Source organism: Crotalus tigris, unplaced genomic scaffold, assembly GCF_016545835.1.
Source record: "Crotalus tigris isolate CLP2741 ecotype Arizona unplaced genomic scaffold, ASM1654583v1 scf7180000017774.6281472, whole genome shotgun sequence".
In the NCBI taxonomy this organism is placed as follows: Eukaryota; Metazoa; Chordata; class Lepidosauria; order Squamata; family Viperidae; genus Crotalus; species Crotalus tigris.
In genome coordinates, this window is record NW_024096625.1 from 1,352,214 (window position 1) to 1,370,530 (window position 18,317).

The 18,317-nt window shown below is 38.2% G+C and overlaps 1 protein-coding gene across 3 annotated transcripts in view; it reads left to right on the forward strand.

Annotated features, from left to right (window-relative positions):
* The window catches only part of RBM44 (RNA binding motif protein 44), a 57,729-nt gene extending 45,180 nt beyond the window's left edge, over positions 1-12,549 (forward strand). For all 3 annotated transcript variants that reach the window (XM_039341941.1, XM_039341942.1, XM_039341945.1), the window contains 4 exons: positions 6,466-6,934; positions 8,280-8,425; positions 8,508-8,659; positions 11,891-12,549. In XM_039341941.1, the coding sequence (XP_039197875.1) occupies positions 6,466-6,934; positions 8,280-8,425; positions 8,508-8,643 (751 nt within the window). In that variant the 3' untranslated portion in view covers positions 8,644-8,659; positions 11,891-12,549. The remainder of the gene's footprint in view (positions 1-6,465; positions 6,935-8,279; positions 8,426-8,507; positions 8,660-11,890) is intronic.
* Positions 12,550-18,317: the final 5,768 nt, after the last annotated feature.

The following is an 18,317-nucleotide window of genomic DNA, read 5'->3' on the forward strand; positions in this document are numbered from 1 at the left end:
CTATTAGATTTTTAGTTAGCACTTTAGTCTTTTTTCTGTTTATTTTCAACCCTGCCACTTCTCCAAATCTTTCTGTTTTTTCCATAAGTTTAGTGCTTGTTTCAAGCAGTTCTTCCAATATAAAAACCAAGTCATCTGCAAATGCTTATAGTTTATATTTTTCATCTTTTGTCTCCAATCCTTTAATTTCTATATCTTGTCTGATGTTTCTATTCAATACTTACAGTGTTAGTATAAATAATAAGGGAGATAATGGACATCCCTGTATTGTGCCTTTTTTGTAATGTCAAAGTTTTCTGTGAAATCTCCATTTACAATTATTTTGGCTTTTTGTTTATAATAAATTATTTTGATTACATTTATAAAGTTTTCTCCAAAATCCATTTCCTCTAGTTGCTGAAACATAAATTGCCAATTTACATTGTTGAAGGCATCAAGAAATATTAAAGCCATCTGTTTCCCGGGATGAATTTCATAATACTCTAGGAGTCTAGAACATCTAGAATCATTCTTAAATTATTTTTCATCTGTCTTTTAGATAGAAAGCCATTTTGGTCTGTATGTATAAATTTGATCAAAGATTTCTTTAGTCTTTCTGCTATTATTGAAGCAAAAATGTTATAATCTATATTTAATAATGATATTGGTCTATATTTTTTTATTTGCGTTAGATCAGAGTCTTCTTTTGGGTATTAGGGTAATATTGGCTTCAGTCCATGTATTTGGTATTTTAGCCTCCAAAAGTATTTCATTGCACAGTTCTTTCAATATTGGGCTTAGTATACCTTGTAATGATTTATAAAACTGAGGGTAATCCATCTGGACTTGGAGTGTTATCATTTTTTTGCCTTTTTATAGCCTCTGTAATCTCCATCTTTGATATTTTTCCATTTAATATATTTTGAATATTCTCTGAGATTTTTAGTAAGTCTGCTTTTTAAAAAAATATTGCTGTATTTTTTCTTTTGAAATTTCCTCTGCACTGTAAAGTATCTCGTAATAGTCTTTGATAATTTTTTTAATTGTATCATTTTGAAGCTGTACTTCACCTTTTGAGTCTTGCAACTTGTTTATCAGTTTTCTCTCTTTTTCTTTTTTCAATCTATGTGCTAACCATCTCCCTGGTTTATTGGCATTTTCAAAGAAGTTCTGTTTAGCCCTTTTAATCTGTTGAGCCATTATTTCTGTCTCAGTTAGGTTTAATTTATGTTTTATTACCTCCGTTTACTTCTTAAGTATTTTCTTTTGTGGGTCTATTTGTAATTCTGATTCTAATTTTCTGAATTTTTTCTTCAACTTTAAATGTTGTTGTTTCTTTTCCTTATTCTTTTTAGTAGCATAAGTTATAGCCAACCCTCTGAAATATGCTTTGGTTTTGTCCCACACATTTTGAAGTGATGTCTCTTTCTTGTTTATTTTGAAAAAAAAAATTCCATTTCTTTTGTCGCTAGTTGTATGAATTCTTTTTCTTTCAATATAGATTTGTTCAAGGACCATCTTAATTTTTTCTTGGCTCCTCTCCAGATCATCTTTATTGGGTTATGATTTGCCCAGATATTAGTTTCTATCTCAATTTCTTGTATCATCCTGCTAAGTTCTGAGGATGTCCACATCATCTCAATTTTAGACCATGATTTATGTCTATTTGAGTAAAATGTATATTGTAGTTTCTTTGGATTTTTTCTCTCCATATATCTTGGATACAGAGTTCTTCTGCCATTTTTAAAAATGCTTTAGGTAATATATTTCTTCCTTTCCTCCCTTGTTTGGTGCTTTTATAGTACAAAGTTACATCTGTTATTGCATTGACGTTTCCCATTATACAGAGATTTTGATAGTCCAATTCTAATATTTTTTTTATATAATTTTGGGTAAAATTGTTCTTGTTTATCATTTGGTGCATATATTGCTACTATCAGTATCTGTTTTTGATTCATCATTATTTCCACCATTAGTATTCTTCCCTCTTCATCCGCATCATTTGAACAGGAACGTCTATTGGCAGGTACAGATAGCAGGAAGTCTAGGCAGGATCTGAGGGCTTTCCTGTCTGAATCAATAGTAAAATCGTGCAATAGAAACCCCATCCCAACTGTCCATCCGGATGATTCAAACAGGCCAATCCACAGGTGACATCATACTATGGGAAACAAGCTGATAAGGTCCTCTCTAAGGGTTGTTAGGTTTTTGGCGTTTCCTCCCCTCTGCATTGAGATAAGGTAGATGGCCCGAGGCATTCCATTCACATCCCAAAGAGAATACATCAAAGCACATAGAGGAATCGTCCTACATGCGATGCATATTCTCCCCTGCCCCCTTAGGAGAATGGCAGAACCCGAGTAGCTTAAACAGAGGAATTAAAGAGAATTAAAAAATTAGGGTTCTGACATGCTGCCCCCCTAGAAAAATGAGAGATCCAACTGGAGACAGACAAAATAAAAGGGGAGAGAATTGAAACAACAAGATTAATTGGGCTTATCCGGATAATGGGCGTGAAACCTCTTTAGTAATCTAGGGGCCCTGACATGTTTCTTATTATGTACCCACTCATTTTGGGATGGTGGGAGGTCCTTCCACGTCACCAAATATTGGGTTGATCCATGATGTTTCCTCGAATCTAGTATCTTCTTAATTTCAAAATATTGTTCCCCTTCCACCATAATGGGTTGCAGGGCGGGGGAGATTTGTCTGGCCGTAAGGGAGAGGTTAGCTCCCATTTAAGCAGGTTGCAATGGAATACAGGGTGAACTTGTCTCAATTTTTTGGGAGCTCCAATTTTACTGTTACTGGGTTGATTATGCATTTTATGGTGAATGGTCCTACGAATTTTGGCCCTAGCTTTTTTGAGGGCTGCAGAGATTTTAGAAACTCAATTGACAGATATACCCTTTCCCCCACTTTGAATGTTTTGGTTCCATTTGTTTTTTGTCTGCCTGTGCTCTCTCGCCTCGTTTAAAGATTTTCTAACTACCGGCTATGTGTTTTGTAGTTGCTTGATCCATTACTTCAAGAAAGAGATCATGGGTTCGTTGCTTGGTAGCTCAGGCATTGGGTTGAAGCTTTGGCTTGTTACCACTTGGAATGGGATGTAACCAGTGCTTGAGTGCACTGTGTTGTTATAAGCCACCTCCGCAAAGAGCAATAGCTCAGTACAGTTATCTTGTTGGTAGTTTATGAAGCACCTCAGGTATTGTTCTAGTATTGAGTTTGAACATTCTGTCCCACCATTCATTTGCGGAGGATGACTAGATGACAGGCCCTGATTGGTACCAAGTAGACCCAAAAAGGCTCTCCAGAACTCCAAAGTGAATTGGACCCCCCTGTCTGAAATTATTTATTGTGGAACCCCATGCAGCCTGTAAATATGCTGCACAAACAACTTGGCCAAGGTCTTGGTGGTGGGAATTTTCTGGCAGAGAATGAAATGGACTTGTTTGGAGAATAGGTTCATCACTACCCAAATGACAGTGTTTCCTGCGCTTTCTGGAAGCTCTATTATAAAATCCATAGAAATCTCTCTCCAGGGTGCTGAAGGCCTAGCAATCGCTTGCAATAGTCCCGGGTTTTTTCCCTGTCTCTGCTGTGCTGCCACACAGAAAGGGCAGCTGACCACATAACTCTCAATGTCCTTCTTTATAGAGGGCCACCAGAACTGCCTCTTGGTCAGGTGGGGAGTTTTCATGAACCTGAAGTGCCCAGTCACCTTTGAGTCACGGCAAAGCTGCATGAATTTTACTCTGTGGGTTTTTGGCATGTAAAGTTTTTCTCCCACCCAAGGCAATTTGTCTTTTATTGAACAGAGGTTTTTGTGACTTAGGAACCACTTGTTCTTTTCTAATGCCTCTCTAAACTCAACCCCTGGACTACTGTCTAGGGAGGACTTCTCCCTTGTGTGAGTCTTTGCAGTGGTCGGGGCCTCCAGTTTTCTGACTGATGACGTCGGCTTCTTCGCCTGCGCTCTTGTGGTAACTTAGGCCGCTAATTGCTGTGGGGTCATCAAAGGTTTATGCTATTGTATTGTGGCATCCTTGATAATGCATCAGCCAAAAAGTTATTCTCCCCTGGAATGTACTTAATAGAGAAATCAAATCAGTGGAAATGTTGGGACCACCAAGCTTATTTTGGGGATAACTTCCTGGATGTCTTTAGTGCCTTGAGGTTTTTATGGTCAGTCCACACCTGGAAGGGGATTTTGCTCCCTTCCAGGAAATGCCTCAAAGTGAGAAGGGCCCAGCGTACTATGTATGCCTCTTTCTCCCACACTACCCACCTCTGTTCAGTCTCAGTAAGCTTTTTGGAGATGTATGCGCAGGGTTGCAGTTTCCCCTCTTGATTCTCTTGGAGCAGCATCACCCCCACTGCCACATAACTAGCGTCAGCCTTAATAACGAACGGCTTCTCCAGGTCCGGGTCTTAAGTACCCACTCGGCAAAGAAAAGCCTCTTTAATTTCTCAAAAGCTACTTGGCACTCCATAATCTATTTTAATGGTTGATCGGGGTTTGGCTTGTTCTCCCCTTGTTTCCAGCAGATTAGTAATGGGGAGGGCAATCTGGGCAAAAGAGGAAATGAATTGCCTGTAGAAGTTTGCGAATCTGAGAAAACTTTGTGACTGCTTCCTCATGCGTGGTGGCTCCCACTCTAACACCACTTGCACTTTTCCTGAATCCATCTCTATCCCCTGATGGGAGATCCGATAACCCAAATAGTCAATTTTCTCCTTGTGGAATTCACATTTGGAGAGTTTGGCATAGAGGCGGGCCATGCAAAGCTTGTTTAGGACCACTCTGACCAGTCTGATATGCTCCTCCTTCGTCTCCGTAAATATTAGGATATGATCCAAGTACACCAAAACCCCCATATAGGTGCTCATGGAGGGCCTCATTTATCAACTGCATGAACACTGTGAGCGCTCCTTGTAGCCCGAAGGGAAGCACTTGGAACTGGAAGCACCCTAAGGGGCAATTAAAAGCCATTTCCCACTCATCTCCCTCTTTAATCCTAACTCAATAATATGTTTCCCTTAAATCCAATTTGGAGAATATCTTCCCCTTAGTAAGATGGGCTAACATGTCCTTCATTAGTGGCAATGGGTAAACATTGTTCTCACATACAGCGTTCAGAGCCTATAATCCACACATAGGTGAAGAGACCCATCTTTTTTTTTCCAGAAAAGTACAGGGACGGCCATCTTCGGTCACACAAGTTGAATAAACCCCTGCTCCAAGTTCTTTTCAATGAACTTCTGCAGCTCTTCCAGCTCTCTAGGAGTTATTGAATAGAGCTTGGGCTAAGGCAGCTTAGCTCCAGAAGGATTTTGATAGCACAGTCACTGGGTCAGTAAGGGGTTGTTCATCGGACCTCTGTTCACTGAAAACTTCAGCCAGGTCTTAGGTATGCCTTCTAACGCCCCGTCACTAGCAGTTGCCACCACCTCAGACCTTTTCCTCCCTTTGGACTTTGGTCTCTGGCCCTGAATGTCTCCATTAGCATGCCAATGGCTTGCTTAAGGAAGCAGTTGGAGCGTGTTAGCCTCTCATCCTCTTCCTCATTTATGTTAAGGGATCTCTCCATCTCACACTTCCACCTGGGTTGGTAGCTCCTGTGCTTGACAGTTACTTTTGTGACTTTTGTGTCCCAGTCATCCTTCTTCCCTACTCCGACCATCTCGATTTCTCACAGGTGTTGGCTTTGTCAGATGAGCTGGTGGAATCTGAGCTGCTGCTGCTCGGGAAAGCCTTCAGGGGGGCTTCCTCCAGCCGCTCACTTTCCCTTTTTTTGCCGTCGTGATTTGACATTGTCTTGCACAGTCCCTGCGGTAGGAATTGTCCTCTGGGTTGACCACTTTGCAAGATCCTACCTAATGTAAGGACCTGCCTCTTTTGCCCCTACCAAGAAAGCAGAACTCTAGAAACTTGCATCATTTCAAAAGGAACTTTTATTGGCAGATACAGACCACCGGAAGTCTAGACAGGTTCTGAGGGCTTTCCCGCCCAAATCAATAGGTAAAACCATGCAATAGAAACCCCACCCCAACTGTCCATCTGGATGGTTCAAATAGGCCAATCTACAGGTGACAGAAAAGAGCTGATAAGGCGCCAGGGTTGTTAGGTTTTTGCCGTTTCCTCCACTACGCATTGAGATAAGGCAGGTGGCCCGAGGCATTCCATTCACACCCCGAAGAGAATACATCAAAGCAGATAGAGGAATCTTCCTACATGTGATGCATGTTCCCCCTCCCCCCCCTTAGGAGAATGGCAGAACCCGAACAGCTTAAACAGAGGAAATAAAGAGAATTAAAAAAATTAGGGTTCTGACATATACTTTGAGAACAAGCAACTAAATGACAAGGTTATGTATCTATCTATCCATTAAATGTAATGACTCTTATATTTAAATTTCCTATGTTTAATTAATGAAATGTACATATATTTTACATATATTTTGCATATATTTTACATTTTAGATATGCATCTCTTAATTTTAAAACAGCCTGCGATGCGAAACTGGCTGTGAAAGAAATGAATGGGAGAGAAATAAAAGGAAAAGCAATGAAAGTTCAACTTAAAAGGACAATTAAGGAAAAAGGAATCCAAGACAATCAAAACTGTATGAAACAAAAGTGGGAAAATCCAAGGCCACTTTCTAAACATAGAAACAAATATCAGAAAAACTCTGATCTGATTTTGGAAGTTCCTGCTGTAATCTCAGCTACATTCATACTGCCTCCAAATGATCCTTTCTCTTTAAAAACGTCTGATGTCTCCAAAGATGATTTGAAGTCACCGTTGCCTGCTTTGCCATTGGCAAATGTTTTCAGACCTGCCTCTTCAGAAGTGCTCCTTTGTGTTTCAGGCTCTTCCAAAGTATCCAATTCTGACACTTTATTTTCTAAATCTTTACCAAAAGAATCATCCTTTGAAGTAGATCAAGAGGTAACTTTTATGAGATTGCATATCAGAACATAAAGACATATCTGTCTATCTATTGCAAGGTTTAATATAGATAAGCTTGCTAAACTGGTACGTGCAGGTCTTTTGAGATCATCATTTCTCTTAATGCATTAAACAATGATTAAATGGCTTCAACAACAAATTTTATTAACATTTCAGTTAATCAACATCTATATATAACTAAACTCTTGTGTCTATCTGCTGGTAATCTTCAATTGGACTAAACAGTGCATTGTAGGGCAACAATTTTTGAACCAAGATATCTCAAATGGGTTAACTTAAGAATGTGTCAAAATCCATTAATCCCATGGGATTTAAATTTGGTAAAGTTGTGGCTACTTCAGTGATGCCATGTTCAGTCTTGCTCACGTGATCATCATTTTCAACACTCCCTGACAGCTTTCCACAAGTCAGTGGGAAAGCTGGCAGGAAGTCTAAACTTGATTGGGATTGCCATTGTTCTCTGCCATTTTCCCACAAGCAAAGTCAGTGAGGAAGCCAGCAGGACGTTGCAAGTACAAGGCCAACAGATAGGTAAATAGCTGCCGCCAGGTGTGGGAGGAAACAGAGGGGTTCCTAAGAGGTGCAGCAAGGGTTAGGATGTGGGATGTGTGAGAGCTACAGGAGGGAATATAAGGGTGCAGTGTAGATCAGGGAGGATGTATAGGGGCATGGTGTAGATCTGGCAAGTGTTTTGTAGGTCAAAGAGGGTGCGTGCGGGTCTACAAGTGGCCATAGAGGGAGTAGGGGAGGAAACTTACCCAAGCAACTTACAACCTTCCTTGCTGGCTTCCCAATTCACTTTTTTTATTTGCAAGCTTCCGACAAGCATAGTCAGTGGAGAAGCCACCAGCAAGTTGGAAATCTCTTCTACTCCAAGTGCTTTTTTACTTACCCATGGTCATTCTGTGACACAACTGAAATGATAGCCCAATGGTTCATTGATTACCTAGTTTATGTTAAAGTTGGTATCAGAGATCCAGTAATAAAACAATATTGTTAATTTTAACTGCATTTGATACTGATTCTACTGTAACAATTGCTATGGTTATAACTATTTGATTGGAATTTGAAAGGGAACATTTTGATAATTCTTCCTTCAGCTAATTCAACTAACCTATTAAAACTGCCATGTCTGTAAAGTATGTGAAAAATTACCTTCATCAGTTTGGTTGTATTGAATACATAACATAAATTCTTATTTCTGAAAACTGCAGTTATGTTCTTTCTAATGTTATAGCATTGTTTAAATCTTAGTTTCCATAATGAGAGTATTAACACTGTAATCTTGAGTGCAATTAACAGTTTTTGTTTATTTTATACCTAGGATACTGCAGACAGCCTCTTGCCATTTAGCTCAGTACAGTATACTCCAAATCCATCATCTACTTTTTTACCTCCAAATACATTAAACTTAAGGAGTTTCCGCAAAGTAGTAAAGAAACTGGAAGAGTTATATCCAGAGATTACTAGGTGAGTGTGTTATTCAGAGGTGATATTTGTAGGAATATATTTATCAAGCTGATCTTGGAAGTTCTCATTTATTTTATTTTAGAGACAACATTTTGGATGCTTTAGTAGAGATAAAAGAAAACAAGGGTCAGCTTAGCGGTTTGCCCTTAAGCACAATTGTTCAAATGACTTCATCTCTCCTGAATAAGAAATTTGCTTCAAAATCAGAAAAAAAGTAATCTGAGAAATAAACAAGTGAGTACTTTGAAAATGCATTGAAATGTATGTTTAGAAATCTCTGATTGTAATTAATTTCTATCCCTACTACATTTTACATTTGTTTAATACTAAATATTTTGGAAGTAAATACACAATTAATTCAAGGGTTTTTTTTACTACTGTGATAATTAGCTTAGCATCAGGATATTAAAACTATAGTTTTTCTATATGCTGCTGTTTTTATGGAATTTTTAATTAAAAGCCAAAGATCTTGAAATTCAAAAGTGTGAAATTCATACTAAGTAGCCACCATGCTATAGGAAAGTGGGAAGAAAAGGAATAGGAAAAATCAAGCGAGGAAACTATTTCAGACAACAGTAGATGTGAAAAGATGTGGGGGTCTTGGTGGATCAAAAACTGAACATGACCCAACTAGGTGGTATAGCTGTGGAAAAAAAAATCAATCCTAGGCTGCATCAGGATCAAGACATGTCATTTAGACAATTACATCTGATTCTGGAATATGTATTCTTTAGTTAAAATAAATGGAGAAAACTAATCAAATATTATTATTAGTATCTACTAGGATTGATGAGGAACTTTAATTGGTCACAACATTCCAGAGAGGCACTCAATCAGACATGGTCTTTCTAAGAAATGTTTCATTTGTAGTGCTGACAATTTTTTCCTTCAAATGGTGGAGAAAGGTATCAGCAATGTATTTGCTATTACTAGTAGTAAAGACTTAGTCACTTAAGTTACTTAAGAAACTGGGCAATGTATACCTTAAATATAGCAGGGTAAGAGGAATGTTGGGAAAAGTGACTATGTAATGTTGGAATGCTTAAACAAGGAATCTAAAGCTATGTAAAAAGCTCAGAAAAGTTCTAAATACAATAAAGGAATATAATATAAGAGATGGAAAGATAAATAGTTCACAAAGGAAGAATACAAGTAGTCCTCGATTGACAATAGTTTATTTAGTGATTGTTCAAAGTCACTGAGAAAAGTGACTTACGACAGTTTTTCACACAACCGTTGTAGCATCCCCATGGTCACATGATCAAAATTCAGATGCTTGGCAACTGACTCATATTTATGACAATTGCAGTGTCTCAGTGTCATGTGATCACCTTTGTGATGGGGAAGCCAGATTCACTTAATAACCATGTTACTGAATAACAACTGCAGTGATTCACTTAATTATCATTCTTACTACTGTGATAATTAGCTTAGCAACAGAAATTTTGGGCTCGATCATGGTTGTAAGTTGTGGACTACTTGTATAGACTTGCTTCCTATGATCTGGATTTTGTGCACCACAAAATGATGATGTTGGCAATGGTGATAAGAATGCACCTCAAGAAAGCATTTATATGATACAAGTAGTCCTCAATGTGCAACCATTTGGTCATGACTATTCAAAATTGTGACAGCATTTAATAAAAGGAATTATGGCCTGTGCCAAATTATAGTTGTTGCAGTGCCCCCATAGTTATGTGATCAAAATTCAGATGCTTGGCAGCCCGTCCACCCTACAGGGATGCTGCAACTTCCTCCATCCACCTATTTCCCACAACTCAGCTGGCCACCAGCCCTATCAGTATCTGCAAATTGCACAGTTTGGAGGCTTCTGAAGGATTGTGAGAGCAGGCTGATTCTCGCAGTGCTTTGGAAGACTTCTTCAAATCATGTGATTTGGAGAAGGTGGCTTCCAAATGATCATGAGAATGGAGCCTACTTGGAGAATGATGCAAAACAGCCTCCATTAAAGACTGGTTGCTCCTGTCAGCAACTGGAGAAAAACAGTGAAGGTAAGTAAGGTCTTTGTACACATTTGTGAAAGAAAAATTAGTTAACAAGTTAAACAACAGCAAAGTTAAATTTCAAAGCACCCTGTTAACAGTCTGTTATTGTAATTTACTCATAGAAAATCTACACGTTTTCTATTTACCACAAATTACCACAATCATTATCTCTGAGTCCAGGATCAAATAGTGAAACCTTTCCTTTGGTTTTTAATTGGGAACTTTACCAACAATTGTATCTCATTTCCAAAGTTCATAAGTCTCTGTTGTAAATATCTCTGCCACATATATTGTTGAATACTTATCCTTGACAACACCGCATTCCTCTTGCCAAGAAAGTCCAGTCCATCTTTTGTCATATTCATTATCTTGGAATTTGTTATATTCATATCCTTTCAGTCTTTTTTGGCAAACCAAACCCTTCCTTCACATCTGACTGCAACAGATCAAATTCCGATTCCTCAAATTGCAAATCAGGTCCAACTGTTATTTCCTCCTTTTGGATATCATCTTGGGTTTGCTAAACTGTTACTGACCCATCAAATTTTTTTGTCTATGTTTTCAAATAAAACCCATTAAAAATTAAGAGATAAATATCAAGGCTCTTTTTTTAAAAAAAAAAAGCTAGAAAGAGCAATATTTATAGTATAATCCTATGTAAATGTAAAAACACTCCTTATGGTTAAATAGTAATAATTTTGTATTTAACAGTAAACAAGGAGCAGAAAAAAGAAGTTGTAAAAATCCAGCAAGGGGTTATAAAATAGGTCAAAAGTCAACTAGTTATAAATCAAGAAATTGTAACGTTCCAAAAAGTGCAGTTAAAGGTATGCTTAAGAAAGATGAGCAACTGAAGGGAAATAGTGTTGAGACCAGACCTTCCGATTGCTCCTTACTAAGAATTGCAGGTATCCAGCTTCCTTTTCCATCTATCACATTCGTCCAAACGTTATCTTGGGTCCTTCCTAGTCTCCCCTTCAAAAAACTGGAAACAAAGCCAACAAATAAGCAGTAATCATCTTAGCACGAATTGAATCAGTTGTTATATGCCTATGGGTTGATATACCTATCCTGGACTGATTCTAGATTACAATTATCTTCATACTCCCCTGTAAATTAGTATTACTCTTGACACTTGGCCGATTTCACAAGAAGCAGAGAATTCTCTGGCATTGTAAACATGGAGTGAGATTGGGTTTACTAGTCTATTTTTTATTAATATTCAGATGACAGAAGGTTGTGATCTGTAAGCTCAATGACCAACTTGGCTTTAGATTAACTCCTAATTTGTTTTGTCAAGATGCAGTCTTTCTGTATTTGTAGTTCTATATTCACTAAAGTATTTAATAATTTTTGCAAATTTAATAAAATGGATATAAAAATTGTATTAATGTTTTAAAAACAAACTATGATATTTAAAATATTATTTCCCAGTAAACAATTATTCAATTTCCTGCAGACACTTGTGGATTTCCTGATACATCGTTACAGTTTACAGTCATTTTACTTTATCTGTAATGAAGCCACATTTGCAGAATTGAAACAATCACTTGAAGTGTATTGAAAACGGTGAGCTTTCTACAGCATTTGAATTTAAATAAGAATAAAATATTAATTAATTTATCAATTGACTTGATAAAAAATACCTGTTTTCACTGTTTATATTGTAGTTTATAAGAACTAGGAATTGTAAGAAATGACCTAATCCTTGCTTCAAACTCAAAATCCATTCTTTTTTTTAATCATATGTTGCTAACTACTGTAAATATTAAAAATAAATGAATCTTGTGTGGTTAAAATGTTTAATTGCAATCTAAATAGTTCTATTGTAGTATGATTTATTAACTGAATTAATTCAATTCTTACTGAAGTGATGAATCCCATTTCTTTAAAAAATGTATTCATATGAAATAAAGATTTTCAACAAGTATATGATTTTTTTCCTAACTCATTGAATAAAACCAGTCAAAATGTAGCACATTTAAACGTATGTTTCATAGAAGATGTATTCAATGTATTTTAGATTTTAAGTTCACAAGTTTAAAAATTCATTTTGACAAGATCATTTCCAGCTGCTGTTTTTAAGATAGATCTGTAATAGGGCCTTATTCAACTGGGATCTCATTGTCAATAAGAGAGTCAAGGTAGCATGTATTACTGAGATCTGGCTCGGTCCAAAAAGGGTGTGTGCGTGATCATTTCAGAGATAAGCCCAACTGATTTCCAGGTATGCATTACCAGAGACCTCATGGCAGGATGATGGTGTAGCAGTTGCTATATAGGAATCTCTTATGGCTTTCAGGTGTGTTGCTCTACAGATCACTGGATAGGAAACTTTGTTCATTAAGTTGGACTTTAGGGAGCAGTTTGGGTTGGTGATGTTTTACCAGCCTCCCTGCTGCACGGTAACCTCCATGCCTAAGCTTCTTAAATCCATTTTTGGTTGATGGTAGAGTTTCCTAGACTTGTGGTCTTAGGGCAGTGGTTTTCAACCTGTGGGTCGGGACCCCATTTGGGGTCGAACGACCATTTCACGGGGGTTGCCAAACAACGCAGTCCGCCATTTTCCCCCCCTTTCCTTAGCTGTGCTACTCCCTTTTATTTTATTGGCTTTTGAAAGCCAATAGAATAGACTCTATTGAATAGAGTCTAATTCTATTGGCTTTCAAAAGCCAATAGGAATTGTCCAGGCTGTCTCTGCCCTGCTGAGCCCGCCAAAAGCCCCATTCTGCAAGTCCTCAACTTACGACCGGTTGAGTAGTCCTCAACTTACGACCGGTTGGGGGTCGCGGCATTAAAAAGGTTGAGAACCACTGTCTTAGGGGATCTCAAGCTGTCTACTCTAGGAATGAAGCTGAGGAGAGTTCATGGCCACAGGTCTGTCACAGATCATCCAAAACCCAACATTGGACAGTGATCCTACTCCTAATTGGGTCTTCTTATTGAGCAATGGGTATGTGAATTGAAATTGGAGGAACTCTCAGTATCTCATCATAGACAGATCATGCCCTGATTACCATGAAATTATCTAGCACTCTGTCCATTGTGGGTAGACCAATTAAATTGGTCCACCACTGGTGACTGATGGACCCAAATGGGTTTCAGAGGAAGCTGGGATCTGTTCCTGATGGTCTGCTGCATAGTCCATCTGAAGCCCTGGTTGCTGCTTGAAATAGGGTGTCAGCCAAAGTTTTGGAATGGATCATGCTCATGCAACCTCTCCCCTCTTGTGGGTCCTGTTGCATCCCATGGTTCATGGAGGAGTTGAAAAGAGAGAAGAGACATCCAGAGAACTGTGAGTGAAGGACAAACTCGACTAAATATGGATTAAAACCACTATTAAGCCCTACCTTATGGCAATTAGGGCAGTGAAGAGTCCACTTCTTTATTCTTATGACCATGGATTCCCATCCTGCAGCCCTCTTTTGAATGACTCATGTAGATGGGGCTTGGAGAGTCTCATTTAGAGATAGAAGAATTTGCTCAGTATCTTTTTTTAAAAAAATATTTTCCCTTTTTCACTTTACAAAAAACAAAATACATTTTTCCTTAACAGTACTGTGTCCTATATCTCTTACATATATTTACAATTATTTACATTACTTCTCGTACTTTTTTATTCCTCAGTTCTAACTAATTGTAACACTAGTCCCATACCTCATAAAATTCTGTTGCTTCCTTGTCTTTTATTTCTAGAGTAAGTTTGTACATCTTAGCGCATTCTAATATCTTGTAAATAGTCATGTCATTTGTTGGTATATTTTCACATTTCCAACATTGCACATATGCAATGCGTGCTGCTGTTATTATGTGTACAATGATGTATTGAAGTTGTTTTTTCATCTTTGGATTAATTATACCTAATAAGAATAATTCGGGTTTGAGTTCATTCATTCTTTTGTTATTTCCTGTATCCATCTCCTTATCTGCTCCCAATAAATCTTTGCTTTGGGGCATTGCCACCACATGTGATAAAATGTTATCTCTTTGTTTTTGCACTTCCAACTGTCTGGATTCATGTTTTTGTATATCTTAGTCAATCTCGTCAGGGTTAAATACGATCTATAGAACATTTTATATTGGTTTTCTTTATATGCAGTTGACAGTGTTAATTTGCAATTTTTGTTCCATACTCTTTCCCATTCTTCTAATTCTATATTTCAGCCTATATTTCGTGCCCATGCTATCATTGGACCTTTTACTATTTCTTCTTCCAATTCTACCTCTAGTAAATGTTTGTAGGTTTTTGTTAAAAAAAATTTCTTCCTTGCCTGTCAATATTTTGTCCAATTGCTGTGGTACTTGATTTATTATAAATATAAAAGGGGGGGCAAATGACATTGCCATAGGTGTATACTACAGACCACCCAACCAAACAGAGGAAATAGATGAACTTTTTGCTAGTCAGCTAACTAAGGTATGTAGGAAGCACATCACAATAGTAATGGGGGACTTTAACTACCCTGACATCAACTGGGAGACAAACTCCGCACCAAGTGGAAGATCAAACAGGTTCCTGGCAAACCTAGCAGACAACTTTGTCTCCCAAAAAGTAGAGAAGGGAACTAGGGGATTAGCCATTTTGGATCTAATTCTCACTAACAGAGATGAAATGATAGACGGTGTTGAAGCCATAGGAACCCTGGGAGGAAGTGATCATGCAATATTAGAATTCAACATTATAGAAGCACAACCAATAGAACACAGTCAAACTAGAGTCTTGGACTTCAAGAGAGCTAATTTCAATAAACTTAGAGAGGGCTTGGGAAGGATTCCATGGATGAGAATCCTCAAGGGGAAAACAACTCAAGAAGCTTGGGAAATTTTGAAAAATGAGATAATAAAAGCACAGTCTAGCACAATACCAACAAAGAGGAAAAATAACAGCTCTCAAAAGAAACCAGCATGGCTGCATAAAGAACTCTCTGACAAATTGAAAGATAAAAAGGACAAGTATAGAAAGTGGAAAGAGGGGAACATAACTAAGTCAGAATATCAGCAAATAGCCCGAGCCTGCAAAGATGAAGTGAAGAAAGCCAAGGCTCAAAATGAACTAAGGCTTGCGACCAAAGTCAAAAATAACAAAAAAAGCTTCTTTCAACATGTAAAAAACAAGAAAAAAGTGAAGGAAATGATTGGTCCATTAGTGGGTGGAAGTGGCAAGAAGGTGACAAGCAACAGGGAGAAAGCAGAACTATTTAACTCATTTTTTGCATCTGTCTTTACACAAAGGAAAAAAACAGACCAACCTATCAAAAATAGTGCCATAAAAAACAAAACAGAAACACAAGTTAAGATAGGCAAGAAAATGGTTAGGGAGCACCTGTCCAGCCTAGATGAGTTCAAATCGCCAGGACCAGATGGATTACACCCCAGAGTTCTCAAGGAACTGGCAGATGTGATATCGGAGCCACTCAACTATATTTTTCAAAGATCCTGGAGCACAGGGGAACTACCAGAGGACTGGAAAAGAGCTGATGTAGTTCCCATCCTCAAAAAAGGAAAAAAAATGGATCCAGGAAATTACAGACCTATCAGCCTGACCTCAATACCTGGGAAGATCCTGGAAAAGATAATCAAACAACGAATCAACGAACACCTAGAGGCAAACAAAGTCATTACTAAAAGCCAACATGGGTTTGTCAAAAATAGATCATGCCAGACAAATCTTATTGCATTCTTTGACCAAGTGACAAAATTAGTGGATCAGAGGAATGCTGTGGACATAATTTACTTGGACTTCAGTAAGGCATTTGATAAAGTAGATCACAACCTACTACTTGACAAGATAGAAAAATGTGGGGTAGACAGAACCACCACCAGATGGATCCGTAGCTGGCTGACCGGCCGTACTCAGCGAGTGGTCCTCAATGGAACTGCATCTATATGGAGGGAAGTGGTGTGTAGTGGGGTGCCCCAGGGCTCTGTTCTGGGCCCAGTACTCTTCAACATCTTCATCAACGATTTGGATGAAGGGATAGATGGGGAACTCATCAAATTTGCAGACGACACCAAGCTGGCAGGAATAGCCAACACTCCAGAAGACAGGCTTAAGATACAGAAGGATCTGGACAGACTTGAACACTGGGCACTAACTAACAAAATGAAATTCAATGGTGAAAAAAGCAAGGTTCTACATTTAAGCAAGAAAAACCAAATGCACAAGTACAGTATAGGTGGCACCATGCTCAATAGTAGTAACTGTGAGAGGGACCTCGGAGTCCTAGTAGACAATCACTTAAATATGAGCCAGCAGTGTGCTGCAGCTGCCAAAAAGGCCAACACAGTGCTAGGCTGCATTAACAGAGGGATAGAATCAAGATCACGTGAAGTATTAATATCACTCTTCAATGCCTTGGTAAGGCCACACTTGGAATACTGCATCCAGTTTTGGTCACCACGATGTAAAAAAGATGTTGAGACTCTAGAAAGAGTACAGAGAAGAGCAACAAAGATGATTAGGGGACTGGAGGCTAAAACATATAAGGAACGGTTGCTAGAATTGGGTATGTCTAGTTTAACGAAGAGAAGGACAAGGGGGGACATGATAGCAGTATTCCAATATCTCAGGGGCTGCCATAAAGAAGAGGGAATTAAGCTATTTTCCAAAGCACCTGAAGGCAGGACAAGAAGCAACGGGTGGAAACTAATCAAGGAGAGAAGCAACCTAGAACTAAGGAGAAACTTCCTGACAGTGAGAACAATTAATCAGTGGAACAGCTTGCCTCCAGAAGCAGTAAATGCTCCAACACTGGAAGTTTTTAAGAAGAGACTGGACAGCCATTTGTCCGAAATGGTGTAGGGTTTCCTGCCCCGAGCAGGGGGTTGGACTAGATGACCTCCAAGGTCCCTTCCAACTTTACTATTATTATTATCGATCATCGCACAGTCAGCCAGATGTTCAGACTGGATTTGGCATTTTGTCTACCTATCGAGTCCTTACCCAGGACCTGGGATAGGCAGATGTGGATGTTTGATGGTATTACAGATATCGTCGCAGGATGGAAGCAGTTCCTAATAAGGCCGCCTTTTGCAATTGACTAATAGCGAATTTGTCAATGCCAATGGTGTTCAAGTGGTGCTCCAGTTGTTTTGGGATTGCACCCAAGGAGCCTATGACTAGGGGTTGGACTAGATGACCTCCAAGGTCCCTTCCAACTTTACTATTATTATTATTATTATTATTATTATTATTATTATTATTATTATTATTATTCCATATTCTTCCATATCTTTGCTATATTTTGATTGTATCTCTAAGTATGGCCACCAATCAATAATTATTCCCTGTTCTTTTAATTCCTCCCTTGAGCTAAGATTTCCTTGATTATCTAATAATTCTTTGTATCTTGTCATCTTTTTTTTGTCAAGTGTGTTTGGATGGATCATTGTCTCCATTGGTGAGGCCCAATTTGGTATTTTCGTATAATATTTCTTTTTAACCTTTTCCCACATCCAAATCAGTGCATCTCTTATCTGGTGCTGGTAAAAGTATGTGTGTGACTTCTTGTATTTTCCCCATAGAAAGGCATGCCAACCAACCTGTAAATCATGTCCTTCGATCGTTAAAACCCTTTTATTATCTAAATTTATCCAATCCCTAATCCAAAGTAACCCCGCTACTTGGTAATAAGTTTCCCATTTTGGAAGCCCAAGGCCACCTCTACTTCTTCTATCCTGTAACGCTTTAACATTTATTCTTGCTTTTTTACCTAATCATATGAATTTATTGAGCATTTTGTTTAATTCCTCAAAAAAAATTACTCTAATTTTATTGGGACTGTCTGAAATAAATATAATAATTTTGGTAGAATATTCATTTTGATCACAGAAATCCTTCCTAACAATGATAGTTGTAATTTTCCCCAAATCTCTAGATCTTTTTT